This window comes from Trichoplax adhaerens, genomic scaffold (assembly GCF_000150275.1).
Source record: "Trichoplax adhaerens TRIADscaffold_1 genomic scaffold, whole genome shotgun sequence".
In the NCBI taxonomy this organism is placed as follows: Eukaryota; Metazoa; Placozoa; class Uniplacotomia; order Trichoplacea; family Trichoplacidae; genus Trichoplax; species Trichoplax adhaerens.
Window position 1 is genome coordinate 3,088,553 of NW_002060943.1, and position 16,289 is coordinate 3,104,841.

A 16,289-nucleotide genomic window follows, 5' to 3' on the forward strand; every position below is an offset into this window, starting at 1 on the left:
GGAAATTTAGTTTTATTTTGTTGCTTTTTCAATTGAAGGTTATTAAATATTCTGTACACTGTAAAAGTGATGTTGATATCAATTTATTCACTTAGAATAGTCCTATCTGTTCAATACCATGTAGTACTACTGCTCCAAACATTTTTGAATCGAGTCTGGTTTAAACATAAAACCATTACTTAAAGAGATGACGCTTCTATTCTTTCCAAGGTAGACTAAAACAATCTACGAAATTTAAACTAGACGACAGTGCGACTCAGTTCTATCCATAATGCTAAAATACATAGATGGTCAATTTAGTTTAAGTAATTATACCATTAACGAGGATTGCCATTGATAATCTAGTGCGTACAATACATTCGGATCACCAAGATATACTACTGTATACATTACTAAATCGCCAGTGCCCATATAGGCCTTTATTAAATTATACAATACTTATTATATGTAATTACCTTGCTGCGACTACTCAAGTACTTTACGCCAGATTTAAGGTATAGTGTGTAAAGTATTAAAAACTCAACGAATCATTTTCTAAGCAAACTGTTACTTATCTATGATATCCATGTAAATACGTTTGACTTATCTGAGTGTTTATCAAAATTATCAATTACAGTGGGCATTTTTCCTGCTCAAGTTTCATACAAATAACATAAAGGGCATTATTTACACCTTCATCATAGCTGATATTTCACCTCGGAAGGCACAGCTTCAGGAAAAACTCCTTTTATAATTACAAATTGGAATCAGACAATTTAAAGTAACACTGAATAAAACATGAATTTGGAAATAATACTCACGTTACATTAGCTTTAATTCTCCAGTAACAAGGTCAATCAGTTCTTGTGGTCCTATTTAACATAATAAAGCATAACTCCTAACGTTTCATGATCAGAACTATAATTTCTTTATCTAAATGGCATATATAAACAAACTACACAAAGTTCATAAATAGGCTTACCCGGTCCGACTGCTAATACAGTCAAAGAACCAGCCGCTATCTGTGTACGACCCGCATCAGCAATGACGTTAGCCTCTAAACCCAATTTTCTTGCTTGACTTTGCATCTTTAACCTAACGCAAACCATACAATACATCCACAAACAAAACGTATGTAGTTAGGCTAGCTACTGCACTTCGTTATGCTGTGCATCTATGAAATATTTATACAAATTGAAAGATATACACTTAGTGCATATCACTGTATCAGTGCAACACTTATACATACTTACAGTGTTGCTTCGTCAGATGCCTTAACAACAACCTTTGCTTGTCCACTACGCTTCCACTTATGTATCATCTTAAACAATAAACTATCTGATTACAATATACGTATGACATAAATCGAAAGTACGTTGAGGTTATAGATTTATACCGCAACTAACTTTCTTAAAGTTAAATTACTAGATTGACATGTATATTGTGCATCTAGCCTAAAAACCATCGCAACGATAAAGCGTAATTTAAAGAGATATGATGCCAGCCTCCTTAATAGAATATACGAGATCAAATACCACATCCAGTATATGCACAAACTATGCAAGTCAATAGCACGATTTACAAAGGCAGAGGTGTTTTTTGAAGAGTATACGTATATCTATTTAGAAGTAACTTTATCCAGCTTTGAACGCGTTACCTCTGGATTTTTGCGCATGCAACCAACGTAATTCGCAATAGCACCATGACAGCACTAAATTTGATAATTAAAAAAATCGCAAAATTTTCACGGCTATATTTCCAAAGAGCTAACTATCACGATCCATAAATTATGTCTAAATGCACCGCATAATAAATTTCTATCTACTTAGAGTTTGATTAAAGTACGAAACCGCGATTATAGTATGACTCACTATTCCCAATTTCGAAAGTTCATGAAGATCATATTCATTAATTATAATAATAATTATAATTATCATTTATATTAATATCATTGTCGATAAAATACTATGCTAATATAGAGCACGACAGTACAGTACATGATCTACTGTAGTTTGTCAACATACCTGTGCGGCCATCTTGCCTTTGCGCATATGTAAATCAGTTCGGACAGCAATGACCATTTTGAAATCTTCATATTTTCTAGGATCGATAGGAGGCTGAAATAGATCATTACTGGATGAAATTGCATGCTATATCCGTTTAATGTTTTACTGCACTACACCATATGGCTACATTAATATCTGCTATTCTCCCATATCATTCTAGAACAGCTCATCCTATATTGTTGTTCATTGTCTACACTGTCGATGAAAATCTACTTTGCATATAGTAATAGATTGAAGGAAATCTAAGTAAAAGATTTAAAATAGAATGAATTAAGCAGAATAACCGATTCTGTAGACGATCTGGAAGAATCCGCTGGAAGATCTTCATCATCATTTTTCTCCTCTGGCGGGATCGAGTGCATAATCCGCATTCCTCGAAGAGCCCATCCTACACATACACCTCCGACTAGAAATGAAAGGCAAGAAACTTCTACCCATCCTTTAGTTAAAGCCATATTTCATCTGCTGTATCTTCTCAATTTATCACCGTTGACTCTTACGCTCTAATTTTGATGAGCTAACTTAGCTCTCAGAATCTTAGCACAGCAGCAAGACCACCGGTAGTCAACGGTATGCAACCTGCAATCCATATGTCTGTACGTCCATACCTGGTGATCGAGTAATGCAGTAACCTTATTCATAAATATGGTAGTAAAACAATATGAAATCCTAACACTAGTTTGCACACTGTACCTACGCTCATTAAGACGCAACTGCGCATGTTATTGGCCAGTCCTTCAAATCAGAGTCAGGTGTTTGCTAGTTGCCATAGTAATTATGCGGAAGGCTGCACTGCCAATCAAGATTAGGACTATACGAGCAATAGCCATCGATCACTCAAGCTTTATTCTAGCATACTATGACTATATAGTACTTTTCTATTAATTTCAACACGATTATAAAGTATTACTGACAATATATCACTGTACAGTAGTTTCGTCATTATCTGTCACAATCCATGAGCTTATTCCTGCTATACAATAGAAAATGAATCATCGTGGCCAAACGATTGTCGTTTCTCCCATAGTAATAGCCTTGGATAAATTGAAATAATTCTGAGTAGTATTATTACATTTTTTTTGTAGACTATAAAGTGCCGTAGAAGCTCTACTACTAGACATGGAATCGAACAAATCAGACAGTGATAATAGAAAATTAGTAAAAAATAAGAGGAAAATATGTAATTCGAGAAAGAAAAAGAAATCAAACAAGGTAAAATTAATGACTGATCGAGACGATGGACGAAAGAATGATCATCTAAGAAAAGGTAAATGCAAAATTAAAGCAATATACTAATTTGACTCTGAAAATTACTTGCAGTGAAACGTAAACCTACTTTCCTAAGTTTAATCGCTTCCACTTTATGATAAACTTATAAAGCTGCTATGTTGTACAAACATGTTGACATATGCATTTGCGTCATATTACTGTAAGTTCCAATTTTCCTGTATATGCCTATACTATACTACAGATTTAAACCAAAACTGCTACCTAATCATAGATAGTAAAGTAGGTAGGATAAAGTGTAAACCATCTTGAGGCATATTCAATTCAAATTTCCTGTGTACGTGACATATGCTATAGATTTAAATCACGACTGCTACTCAATCATAAATAGTTAGATATGATGTAAGGCGAATAGGTAAGGCATGTTCATATATTTTAAATGAACAAACTTATTTTCCGATGTTAACTATCCCGTCATCTATTCTGGTTGAAATAATCCGTAGATACTACAAAATGTCGAAGAAAACGGCGTCCTCCTCTACCACCTGTTGATAACTTGCGAAGCGATGGTCGAAGTACTAGCGCAGGTAGTAGTAATGGCGTAGACTCTCGTCGAACGAAAGCAATGACGGCTCAGAAGGATCACGATGACGAGTTATGCCAACTGATGAAGAAAAAATTAAAAGTTATTGATGATTGGCTCTATAACTACACCAATACGACAAGAGATAGCATCCAAATTAATAAAGAAACACTTCGCTGGGAGTATGAAACTTCAAATTACATAACAGAAAAAAGTCGACTTGAGATTTATAAAGAAAAAAGACGACAACGATATTTAGATGCGTTAGGCAAAAGCAATTAATGTTAGAGCGCATAGAAATTCTTATTACAGTAAAAAATTAATGATAATTTATATCAGGGCATATAAATCGCTCTATACTGCGACTTTGAATAAATTAAATTTATTTTGTAGCTAATAATTCGATTATAATATAAATCAATATAACAATATTGATTCGCCTTCTTGGAAATAATTGTTGAAAAACTAACTGATAAAATTTGATTTGATGTTTATGTAACTGGTCCAATCTACATTCCACGTATCGACATATGAACATGTCGTGAGCAGCGGTTAAAAATGAATAATCTTCATTAAACACAGATCCTTAGTTATGGTTGCAGAACAAATAAACCCCAATGGAGAAGGCGTATATATTTATACCATATTTTGATGATGATAAACGTTATATGTATACTAAAATTAATATAATTTGAGATTATTGAAACATTTGACAATTTTATCGTATGGAATATAAAAAATATAGTATAAATTATGCAAATACTTTAATTTTATTTGTATAAAAAATATAAAATATATATATATATATACCATACATGTTGAAATCACGATGTCTAATAACGAATTAGTTAAAAATTTTTTAAGCTCAATAAAATCCTTCATATAAATTATTTCATATAGTTTACTTCGTTCAATATGCTATTAAGGGAATAGAAAAATCTTTACAATCATAGCATCCGTTGCCCCCCTTCCATTCATATGTTAAATTATTATCCATATGACCAATATTACATTACTTCATTTAATAAAATGAAATAGACCAATAACGCAATAATTATACTATTTCATCTGTTGCTCCTGATGAGTAATAAAATGCATATCAATCTCAGCATTAACTTTTATAAGGATAATGTTTTAGCGATATTATGCTTTAATTTAGCCACGGATAATAATTCCTGTATAGATACTTGATAACTATCACGGACATTTTTCAGCATATCAGATTCATTCGATTTATAAGTCTTCAGCCACAAGTCAGACAAATCGGAATTTTCTTCTAACGCCTAACGAACAAAATCATATCAAGCGACAACAATAAGTATATAGATAGGTATATATTCATACGTACAGGCATCCAAGAACACGTAATATTCATGTAGCTAAACACAATCTTACCTGTTCTTTAGTCTGTAAATTGAACGAAATTTTCAAATGACCAAGATTTTGTACCAAGAAATTATCTTTAATTGTGACCAAATTTTGTACAACATCGTCACAAGCCGATTGAACTGAAGTAATCAATAACTTGAAATTTTCTAAATCAATTGCAAGCTATGAAACAGAAAAAATTAATAATGTTCAGCTACATACTACAGTATATCAAGGATAATTAATTTGAAATTTATCATTGTGCATCATTTAATTCTAATAATGTAAAACTTTTACCCCCTGCGAGGCGCTCTTCTTCTTTCGACTCTTTCTGCTGAAGGAAATCGACTTAACAGTTTTGACAAACGCACCCATTAGCATAACTATATAGCCTAAAGTCTAAATCAACCATTTCAACCCATTATAACTAATTCTACCAAGATAACATCAAGTAAAGTCATATACTACCAACCTCCACTAACAGCACGTTAGGTTCAAGATTATGACCATTGAAACATTTGGCATTTTCATTGCATAAGTTATACCTTTGCAATCCATCTACGTAAGATATAATATCTCAGTAAGAAAAAAATATCGACTCAAAAATGTAGAATCTACATGCCATACTAAGATTTACGTACCGGCGAATGTCTGACCAATTTTACTAATTTCCACTCCTACGTTTTCGTTCGTCTCTTTATAAAGAAAAAAGTTTAAATCTTCTATTAAAGTTCGATCCATAAATACAACTAAATTAATAAGGACACATATGCCATATTTATTCATAAAAGAAACCTTTAGAAGGGCAGATCAGCTTCAAAAGAACAGACGCTATATCCAATAGGAGTCTGTCCAATCCTCCATCAATGATAGAATTCCAACGTGTTTGAGGTGGACCATGCCATCTCCACTTTACAGAGTAAAATTTAAAAGCAAACATCAGCACCTTTCATCAATATTCATGCATTTTAAAAGCTACTATCGACTATTCTAAGCTTACCAAACATTTAAAACCTGGATGATCAACTACTCTCTGGTATAAAGTCTTTGATTCATCAATAAAATTCGTTAAAGATGTTCTTAAATGAGATACAACGCTTTGAGCATCAGAATCATTGGATACTTTCTGGCTTAACTCAATTACATCACCCAGGAGTTGTAAATTAACTGAAAGGTACTTTAAATGAAGTATCTAAGCAACATAGTAAAGATTGAAATATTTCCTTTAATGATTAGTTCACATGAAGTTATACAAATCATCAAGCCATTTTTATACCTCTAGCTGCATCGACCAATCTGCTTCACTTTGTAATCGATTTCTAAGGTATTAAAAGAATGGCTAAGTATTTTGATAAATAATAATCAAATCATCAGCTAAAATATCTTACGGTTCCAATTTATCCCAAAGTCTAATAATTCTAACATCTCTACCATCGATAAGCTGATTTAAGAAATTTTCTACGAAAAAAAAGAAATTTAAGCAAATTTATCATCAGTGTAAAACAGCTAGACAAAGTATCATTACATTACTTTACCGCTTAATAGAATATCACCATTCGGGGGATATTTTAGAAAGGAAAGCGCTTCATCACAGCTATGATAATTAAGGATCAAAATTAAAAACATGAGATTAACAATACTGATACTGTATAACCTACAACAACAATGTAACCTATGGTACTACCTGCTACTTTTATGGATCACATCTAAATAAAATTTGTAATATTTCATAGTCCATAGCTGCAAAGAATTCTGTAACCTTTTTTCGAAATCGATGAATTCAGTTATCTAAGAAGATACGCAAACAAAACTTAACAATCATACCATGTGTCAGAGGAAAATATTTTTGGAAAATAATGCATCACTACCAACCTTAGTAAAATTTCCATATTTATAGGCCTGCAATTTTTGGTCTACACACTATCAAGATATTAAATCGTATATCAAATTAACATAACTATATTTATTATATACCTACGTGATATTAGAATAGAATATAACTTACTTCTCTACGACTAACTAAAAAAAATTTTTCTTCAGCTTCGTAAATACTGCGTGCAGTCTTAAAATGTCCAAGGCGATGTGCGTTAGACGTCATGAGGTACCTGTTTACAACACATCAGTCAAATTGAAACCGTCAACTTTAGTAATGTAACATGTATCAGGATTTCTAGGAAACACCCGACGTACCCTAGTGTATCATGTTGAATATATTTTATGGATAAATTATTAAAAATCTTGTGAGCAGGTTCAAACGCTCCTAAATAGATTTATAAAACAATTGTAAAAAAAAAAGTCGAAGATTATTCTCAAGAGTATTCATGACTATTTATCTATTATAATTAGTTTTAATCAATCAAACAACTGAGCCACTAACCAATTTTACAATACAAAATAATTAGTATTATCCGCATTTGCGGGTTATGAGGACTGGCTTTTAAGGCTGATTCTAATACCAGTATTATGTGCCAGATGTCGTTTCCGTCATCTAAGAAGTAACAAAAATTTGTAAGTGAAGGGACTTACCTTCAGGACACACACACACACACAGGAGTATAAAATATTTATTATTAATTTACCGGTGTCTTTACTTAAATCCAACAGCAAATGACAAGCAAGTACACAGAAATCATCAGTATACTGTAATTCGGAGGACTTTAGCTCTTTACCTACAGTTTAACAAATAATTTCATTTCAGTAAAACGGTAAAATTTCATATTTAGTATTCAAGGCTATATCTATTCGACCTAAACTTAAGCCTTTTCCATGATATCCTATTAGCTGTTGAGCTGTCTTCAATTTTTCATTAAAAGATAAATTACGATAACAGCCGGCATAATTCTTCAACGTTGCAACACATATGAATCTATTGCAAACATGCGAAGGCTAAATAGAATAGGTAAAAACGCTATTAAAGCCATTTACTCCTTATGAAAAATATTACAATCAACGTAATAACCTTTAGATCGGAGTTTTTGCCGTCTATTATCAAATCTATGTAACTTGATTCATTCGCTCGTAACGTTTCTTCCAAGCTACTAATTAGCTATTTTATCAAGAAAATTTAACAAGTATTAGCGACGGATTAATATTTATATTTCTATTACTAGTAAATCGTACCTCTTCTTGACTTTCTGCTTGATCAAAATGCAATGTCATTTCCTGAAAACAACAACCTTTATTACCGAATCTTGCAAAATATTCCTTCAGTAGCGTGTTAAATGTTTCAGGGACTACGACAATGCCAGTAATAAAACAAATGCTTTCATTTAGTTTTTATCTAGTAAATTAGTATGTACTATACTTACTGTACATAGTTTGAGTATGCAACATTAACACTAAACAAATATTACATTCAGCATTACCGCACGACTGAACTTCCTTGCCCTGAGTGCGCATCTTGTGACGCTTCTTGATCTCCATCTGTGCTAAGTAAGGACCTCGACTGCAGTTAGCACCAGAACTACCTCCATTTTCTAATAAACTGCAAATAAATTCCGTAGCCATATCGATAGTATAATCAGGCCTATAAATACAGCGTTATACCAGAATTCGTCATTTATTATACGTTGTAATTACGTCAAAATTTGTTTACGCGTTTTTACAGGCCAAGCACGAATAAATACACCGCTAAACGTAATTTGATCACAAATGGATCATTAGAGAACTAACATAATCTCAGCTTCATTGTTATCCTTAGGCTTCCACTCCATATCAATCAAATTAAATACAGAGTCAAGATAGAGATTGAAATTACGCCAATCATCGCATCTATTAATAATGACGACCGTCAATAAAATGAATCAATGATGTATTGCCTAAACAAAACTCAAACAATAAACAATAAAAACGACTTATAATTATAAGTTAACCTCTTCCTCAAGTATGCCTTTAAACAAGAGTTTAACTCTGCATGAGAATTAGCCTCCTGCAGCATTTCTATTTTCAAAAAGTCACGGTGAATTAACAAATCTCCTTCAATTTCTGTTTTCAAATAGGTAGAGAAAGATAACATCAGAAAGCTATACATAACCAGCAGGAAGTAAAAGCCATGTTTTAACTTATGATGTACGTGGATTAATATGTAAAATAGGTCATTGATCGTTACCTGGTACTTGACAATGCACTACTTTCAGTGCTTCAGATATCTTATCACTCATGCGAAGAATCATTACGTATAACAGAATTTCTATCAATAGAAATAAACAAATTACATCAATAAGCGATGATATGAAACAGTTTGCAATTTTTAGAAATTCTTTCTAGAAAAATATGAAGAAATTTCTATAAAACATGTTATATTATACAAACCAGCTTCTGTATGTAATCCACCGTCGCCAATCATTTTTTGCATCATTTTTTCTGCTAACGGTAGGAACATCTTTTTGCTTAAATTCTTGTCGGTGCTATAGTAAGCCTGATATAATTACCACGCAGATAAGGCATAAAACAAAAGCAATTTTAATTGCCTAAACCTGATTAAATTAACCTATAATCTCAACCAGGTAAAAATAAATAAGACACACCTGCAAAACGTTGCTAAATACAGCCCACCAGTAAGTGGATCTTTTTCCGTCCGATCTATAGAGATTCATTGCTGCCTGTTAATTAAGCAAATTACCATAGATTTAGGCAGAAAAAGCAAGATGTTTAGGACAAAGTAAACAACTATTGCGTTTTATTGTTTTTCTATCATGAATGAGTTACTGTATCTCAATAGCCGTTCTTTTCATTTAAATTCACTAACTTGCTGTTGCTTCTTGTAGTCTTCAGTTCTTGCATAAGCCAGAAACAATTTGTTCATAAATTCTAAACGCTCTGAACCTTTCGATACAGCTACAGCTTTTTCCAGTATTTTAGGTATTTCATCCGCTAAAACATTTAAATACAAAGAAAAACATCTAATGAAACTCTGCGCCTACCTATTGATATTTAATCGCACTTTACGTATAATTGACGTTCAATCTTACGTTTAGCATCCTTATAGAATACTATCAAGCCTTGAATAACCATTTCATCGACTATTACTTCGGTAGTAACTTGGCTGACTTCTTCTAGAGCATCAGACAGTTTACCAGATCGAAATAATGCAACACCTTTGGCAACCTTTTAAGATTATTTAACATTAATCAACAATGGTTTCTGTTATGTATCAGAGTAACGCAGAAAATATATAGAATTAAATCATAGGCATACATCCCAAATATATCTAAGTTAAGAGAATAACATAATTATCTAAGTAATGAATTCTTGATTCTCACAATTGAGTAAAGTTCTTACTTGACAATTTAAATTTATACCTGCTATTGATATTTAAATTACTTTGCAATGACATGAATTATTAATCTTTTAGTAACTTACGTGAGCCATTTGCATCAACTGCGGTTGCTTTTGTTTACTTGACAATAATTTTTCTGCCATTTGCACAGCCTTTTTATAATTTCCATTATCAATAGCCTCTAAAAAATGTTATAAAAATCACAAATTCAGCTAACACCCTTATATCTACTAATTATTCATGACCTTGTGAAACCATAACGGATTTATGCAACGCAAATGTAATATACAAGAAAAAGATATCTTTAATATGATCTGAAGTTCATATAGTGTTTGCAACTGAGCGTTCGTAATCGAACCTTTATTAAAGCAGTCAGCTATCAAGTTACATAAACTATGAAACTGCTACTGCTACTACTTTATAAGATAAACCTAACTGTTAAGCAAGTAATCATAGCACAGATTAATTACGATTATCGTGTCTAATTGTTCAAATAGTTGTCAATTTATCGCTCCATCAATCAACTATTCATACAGTGTATTGTATCAAACTTAGGAAGTAATAAGAAAGTAGCCCAATTTTCCCAAATGTTATTTTCTAATTATACAACCCTGTTAGATAGTGTTAAGTCAGAATTTCTAAAAGGTAGTGATTAATTCAAAGTAACGCTCCAATGTATCATGTAGCAAATTTATTAGGCCCAAAATAACTAGTGCCAATGATTTTTTTCATTTATAAGTTGACGTTTACAACTTTTAAAACAAGATCATCTCACAGATCGATCCTCCTTTGCCAACTCAGGCATCATAATAACAAAGCGCTATGTTATGGTTACAATAATTTGTAACGCATGATTAAAGCAGCAAAAGAGTTGCACATTGGAAACAGTTCATCAAATTGGCTGATATATTTTGCACTGATCATCTTGGCCATTTTAATCAAGTAATACTAGATGTGTAACAACGGGATTCTAGCCTACAGTATTGTGCATCATGGATGACAAAAGGAATCATATCTCCAATTGCAAGGAACTATTAAATTAAAAATAGCATTGACCGTTAAATTGTTAATTTATAAGTCTGGATAAAGCAGGCTGGAATCTTAGCCTAGGTTCTTCGTCATCATATCTGACAATAACTACATCACAAAGAACTGTTACATTTAAAGTAAGAATAATCGTCCAGTAGACTTCGAACGCAGTTACTATGCAACCTTTATTCGATTAGGTACCTTTATCCGGTTTAAATGGCAGAATATACAGCATAGCAAAGTAGAAGCTTCTAGCTTAGAATAGCGTCTATCAAATAATGTACTGAATAATTATCATTGCAGTTATAAAAAAAATAGTGTGATATTTCAAGTAGTCATGTAATTCATCGCTAAAATTTATTACAGTAGCAATTCAATTGACTGTTACAGATTGGAAATTCAGAGGATGTACATAAATTAGACGGGAACTTTGCTTAGATTATTCTTCTGTTCTCATATCTCAATCTAGTATGACTGCATCGCGCAAAACTCTTGGATATCTAACTGGTAGAATATATAGTATATCATAGGCGAGATTTAATCTTAGAATAACACCTATCAACTAGCAATACCCATCAAGAAGCCCTTTAATACAATATGATATTATGCATTTTACCATGCAACCGCATAGAAGAGATTTAGTTGGAAATAATGCCTATCCAGTAGAAAAGCTCTTCAAGAAGCTTTCAAACATACTTGTAAAGCATCTGCGTTCCACGCGATAGCATAGAAGAGATTTTAGCTCAAAATAATATCTATCAAGTAGCAATACTGATCAAGAAGCTCTCTAACGCAGTATGTACAGCAGACAGACGCTTTATGTGACAGCATCGAAGAGATTCTAGCTGAGAAGGTCTATCAAATAGCCATGGCGATGCTGAGGCCTCTCAACACAATGTGCAAAGAACCGAGAGCACCCACAAATACGCGTAGAAGGCTTCTATATTAGACTGAACACTCTTTAGCTAGTCTAAATCCCCAAAGTACATTAGAGCATTGAATCAATTTGGGCTAAGAATAGTGTGTTATCCATGACTATCTAGTAATACAAGAAACAACTTGTCGTGGTAGTTATAAACCACGGTGCCATGATTCCAATTATACAGTAATTCATTACAATGCTGTAGACCAATATGTTCAACCGATTCATCTATCCACTACTGTATTGAAAAGCAAGTCCTTTGTTTCCATTTCTCAATTTCGACCTATCTAATGGATATGATATGTCTAGTACAAAGAATTTTAAGCTAAAATATTCATCTATCATGCTACTATAAAGCCCAACTTGACCATGACAGCTAAAATGAGCAATAGAACGACTAAAACAGCAACGATCATTCCTTTCTCAGGCTATCACTGCAGTCAAGCCAATGGCAAATTGTCTTTTTTTCCCTCCCTTGCAATCTCAATTCAAGGCTATGACTACTCTAGCGTAGTATACTAAGATATCGGCATGAAATTAATTAATATCATCTTACCATAGACTGGTCTAATCTTTCTCTCTGTAATATCACTATTACCGCTCTTATTCGCCATTTTACTATAAAGGAAATGAACGAAAAGAAAGAAATTCACTGGCAGCTTTACAGCAATGGAGACTCTCTTTCAAAGGAGCACTGGAGGAGAGGCAATTTTCAATGGATAGAAGAGGCTTTTACGCATGAGCATAGCAGTCATGTGGGATGTGTGTGCCATGGGTGGACAATGTGGGTTCTGGAAGAAATGATAGTCAATGATATGAACTGTCGATTGTAGGAGTGATGAAATACAGGCAACGTATAACGACTCTCCTCTCTAACGCAGTTACCACGATGGAACCATGGAGTCACTGTATCAGTTGGGAAAGATCGCGTCCTACTCAAAAATTATTCTATACTGTAGTATGTATTCAATAGAGCTGTACAGGATATAGTAGTATGATCGTAACTTTCTTTCTAGCCTGACACACGTGTGCCGATATTGGCCACCATGGTGTAACGAGTGGTTAACTTCTAACCAGGGGCAGTGTAACCAGTGGTTCGCTTCTAATCAAGGGCAGCGTAACCACTGCCCACTGGTTCGCTTCTAACCAAGGGCATTGTAACCCGTGGTTCGCTTCTAACCACGGGCAGTGTAACCAGTGGTTAACTTCTAACCAGGGTCAGTGTAACCACTGGTTCACTTCGAATCACGGGCAGTGTAACCACTGCTTCGCTTCTGACCAAGGGCAGTATAACCCGTTGTTCGCTTCTAACCAGGGGCAGTGTAACCAGTAGTTAACTTCTAACCAGGGCAGCGTAACCACTGGTTCGCTTCTAACCAAGGGCAGTGTAACGCGTAGTTAGCTTCTAACCAAGGGCAGTGTAACCCGTAGTTCGCTTCTAACCAGGGGCAGGGTAACCAGTGGTTAACTTCTAACCAGGGCCAGTGTAACCATTGCGCCTAGGAAGTAGCTCAAAGTCTATACTATCTCTATTCCATTTTAACCATTGATCGCTGGCCAATGGGCAGTCAGTCCATACCAACCCACAACTGCAATCGCGTAGCATCTGCTTTGCTTTGAATGAAAGCCATTTCCGGCATTTTCTTCGCCGATCGCTCTACCTTCTACCTCATTGCCACCATTCCTAAGGGTTTAAGAAGCTCAAATTGACTTATATTATTCCTACGACTGCCTGATGGAGATGCATTTTACTTCTATTCCATGACTCTTGTGACCAATCATCTTTGAGAGAGGATTAACAGGGTAGGTAGTCCTTGCATTCTTAGTTGAAAACCCCCGGTAATACTCAGCTGCAGTAGGCTGGCCGGTCTCGATGATAACACTAGAAGGGGCAAGGCTTAAATAGCAATGGATCAGCTGGAAAATAAAATTATGAGCAAAGATTTATCTTTGATCTTTGTTAAATTTAATCTACGATACAAGTCATTAACATTGATGATGAAATAACATTCAGTTAAAGTCAACTTGTTGGAATAAGATGTTTATTTTAGTAAAGCATAGACCCAGCTGATTTGAAGATTGCATCATTTTTTTTCTTTTTTGGCGATCTATAGGTAACGTTTACTCGATATCATGGCCAAAAGTACAACGTTTACGGTGGCACTTATTGGTCCACAAGGTGTTGGTAAATCGACCATTGCCAATTACTTTTCTACACATGATACATTAGGCGATATCGTAGGTATTTATGAAATTCAAAGTAATCGAGTTACTATCACCAATGATTGGAATGAAGAATTCGATGTTAGTATCTTAGTCGTTTGTGACCAAGCTGATCAATCCTATAAACAAATATACGATGCCCTGAAAAGAAGATCTCGTCAAGTGGTTGTTGTCATCAATAAAATTGATTGGCTAGTAGAAAATGGTGTCTCATTAATCGATTTAGAAAATCATTGGCGTAGTGTGGTAGGATTACACTCTGATGTTGTCTTAATATCGGCAAAGTATGGTAAAAATATGGAACAACTTCAAGTCATAATTACCGATGTAGTACGCCATCCATCAGCATTTCCTTTACCATCGGTATCACGAAAGACGTGGTGGATACTGTCTGCTCCTAAAACCCGACGTCAGCTTGTATTTCGTGGATTTTTTGCTGCTGCATTATTTTCAACCTTTTTTTACTTATTTAAAAGTTATCGACGATGATCATTTTACCATTCTATTATTATGGTCAGGCAAACTGATCGGTATCTTGAGACAGGAAGAAGAAACGATAAAGGCTAGACATGCACTTATGGTAATAAAGAGTAAACTACTCGAAATTATTTGATATTCACTTTGAACAACTTTAATTTACATAATCAATCGAATTATGAATATTGACGCAAGAATATGATAATTTTAATACAAATCAATTTTTTTATCGTGCATTAGGTGATTTTTACGAAGTGCTCAGTTAATTAATGCTATAACTTTGTACAATTTGATATACGTAATTGCAACAACATTGTATAATTAATCTGAATCGTATTTATGATAAATGAATATATCACAATATAATATCAAAGGATTGACTACACAAGACAATATTTCTATACACACGCTCTTAAATAACTGATAAAGAAGTACGTATACATGTAAATAGACAAGTAGTTATCGGGTATAAATTATTGTACATTGTACATTGTACATTCCATAGCAATTTTTTTCAAATCTTTCATACGTGATCCAAGGGTCAATGATAATAAAATATAACATGCAGCTATATGGGATATACACTCGTATTGTAACAGCAGCGTTGTGAACAAATCTCACCAAACGTTTATCGAACAGCACCAATGATTTCCTTAATGAGTGAGAGTTAAAGATTTGAAGTACTTGCTAAAGAACTATATTGAATGTATGTATACTTGCACTCTCTTGGAATTCTATTTATATAGCGTAATATTTTATTTCAATCTAAGCTTCATAGCAAATATTTGCATGATAATATTTCTTTTATACTGGATTTTATTAACTGCATAACTATCTTTTTTAACCTCTAATCGAAAAACTTAAAAAAAATACCAGCGTTTCTTATATACTCTGAAACATTTAGACAGATAAGTACAAAGCTGATCGGATTGTTCTTAAGTTTAAATCATTGATAATCCAAGTTACTGAAATTTCACAGTAATTTCAACATAGATCATTCAAATAAACTAATCGCTCGCTAGCTTAACAGATACCACTTCTTATGCAACCTGTTGCTCTTCACATTAGACAAAAATATATAGGTATAAAAACTACTTTTAATTTCCAAGATAGTAATTAACATATGTCAAACTCAAT

At 33.5% G+C, this 16,289-nt stretch overlaps 4 protein-coding genes across 4 annotated transcripts; 2 read left to right on the top strand and 2 right to left on the bottom strand.

Moving 5' to 3' along the window:
• Window positions 1–801: 801 nt before the first annotated feature.
• On the bottom strand, window positions 802–2,069 carry TRIADDRAFT_20071 (uncharacterized protein; the record flags this gene model as incomplete). Its single annotated transcript, XM_002108534.1, has 5 exons — window positions 802–851; window positions 962–1,074; window positions 1,233–1,300; window positions 1,637–1,690; window positions 2,004–2,069. Coding segments are annotated over 5 exons (351 nt in total), but the record flags the coding sequence as incomplete, so codon positions are not given.
• A 1,197-nt stretch (window positions 2,070–3,266) lies between these two features.
• TRIADDRAFT_51607 (uncharacterized protein) lies at window positions 3,267–4,137 on the top strand (the record flags this gene model as incomplete). Its single annotated transcript, XM_002107728.1, has 2 exons — window positions 3,267–3,312; window positions 3,776–4,137. The coding sequence occupies 2 exons, from the start codon at window positions 3,267–3,269 to the stop codon at window positions 4,135–4,137; spliced, it is 408 nt and encodes a 135-aa protein (XP_002107764.1).
• Window positions 4,138–4,973: 836 nt separating this feature from the next.
• Window positions 4,974–13,066, bottom strand: TRIADDRAFT_51608 (uncharacterized protein; the record flags this gene model as incomplete). Its single annotated transcript, XM_002108535.1, has 28 exons — window positions 4,974–5,138; window positions 5,251–5,406; window positions 5,696–5,781; window positions 5,865–5,972; window positions 6,019–6,133; window positions 6,224–6,415; window positions 6,500–6,542; window positions 6,612–6,681; window positions 6,759–6,817; window positions 6,908–7,011; window positions 7,096–7,143; window positions 7,229–7,328; window positions 7,414–7,483; window positions 7,601–7,711; window positions 7,803–7,892; window positions 7,971–8,109; window positions 8,183–8,269; window positions 8,344–8,456; window positions 8,532–8,749; window positions 8,896–8,994; window positions 9,096–9,207; window positions 9,332–9,412; window positions 9,535–9,640; window positions 9,750–9,824; window positions 9,971–10,095; window positions 10,194–10,329; window positions 10,585–10,682; window positions 13,009–13,066. 28 exons carry the CDS (start codon window positions 13,064–13,066, stop codon window positions 4,974–4,976), a joined length of 2,964 nt encoding a protein of 987 aa, XP_002108571.1.
• Window positions 13,067–14,585: 1,519 nt separating this feature from the next.
• TRIADDRAFT_51609 (uncharacterized protein) lies at window positions 14,586–15,164 on the top strand (the record flags this gene model as incomplete). Its single annotated transcript, XM_002107729.1, has 1 exon — window positions 14,586–15,164. The coding sequence occupies one exon, from the start codon at window positions 14,586–14,588 to the stop codon at window positions 15,162–15,164; it is 579 nt and encodes a 192-aa protein (XP_002107765.1).
• Window positions 15,165–16,289: the final 1,125 nt, after the last annotated feature.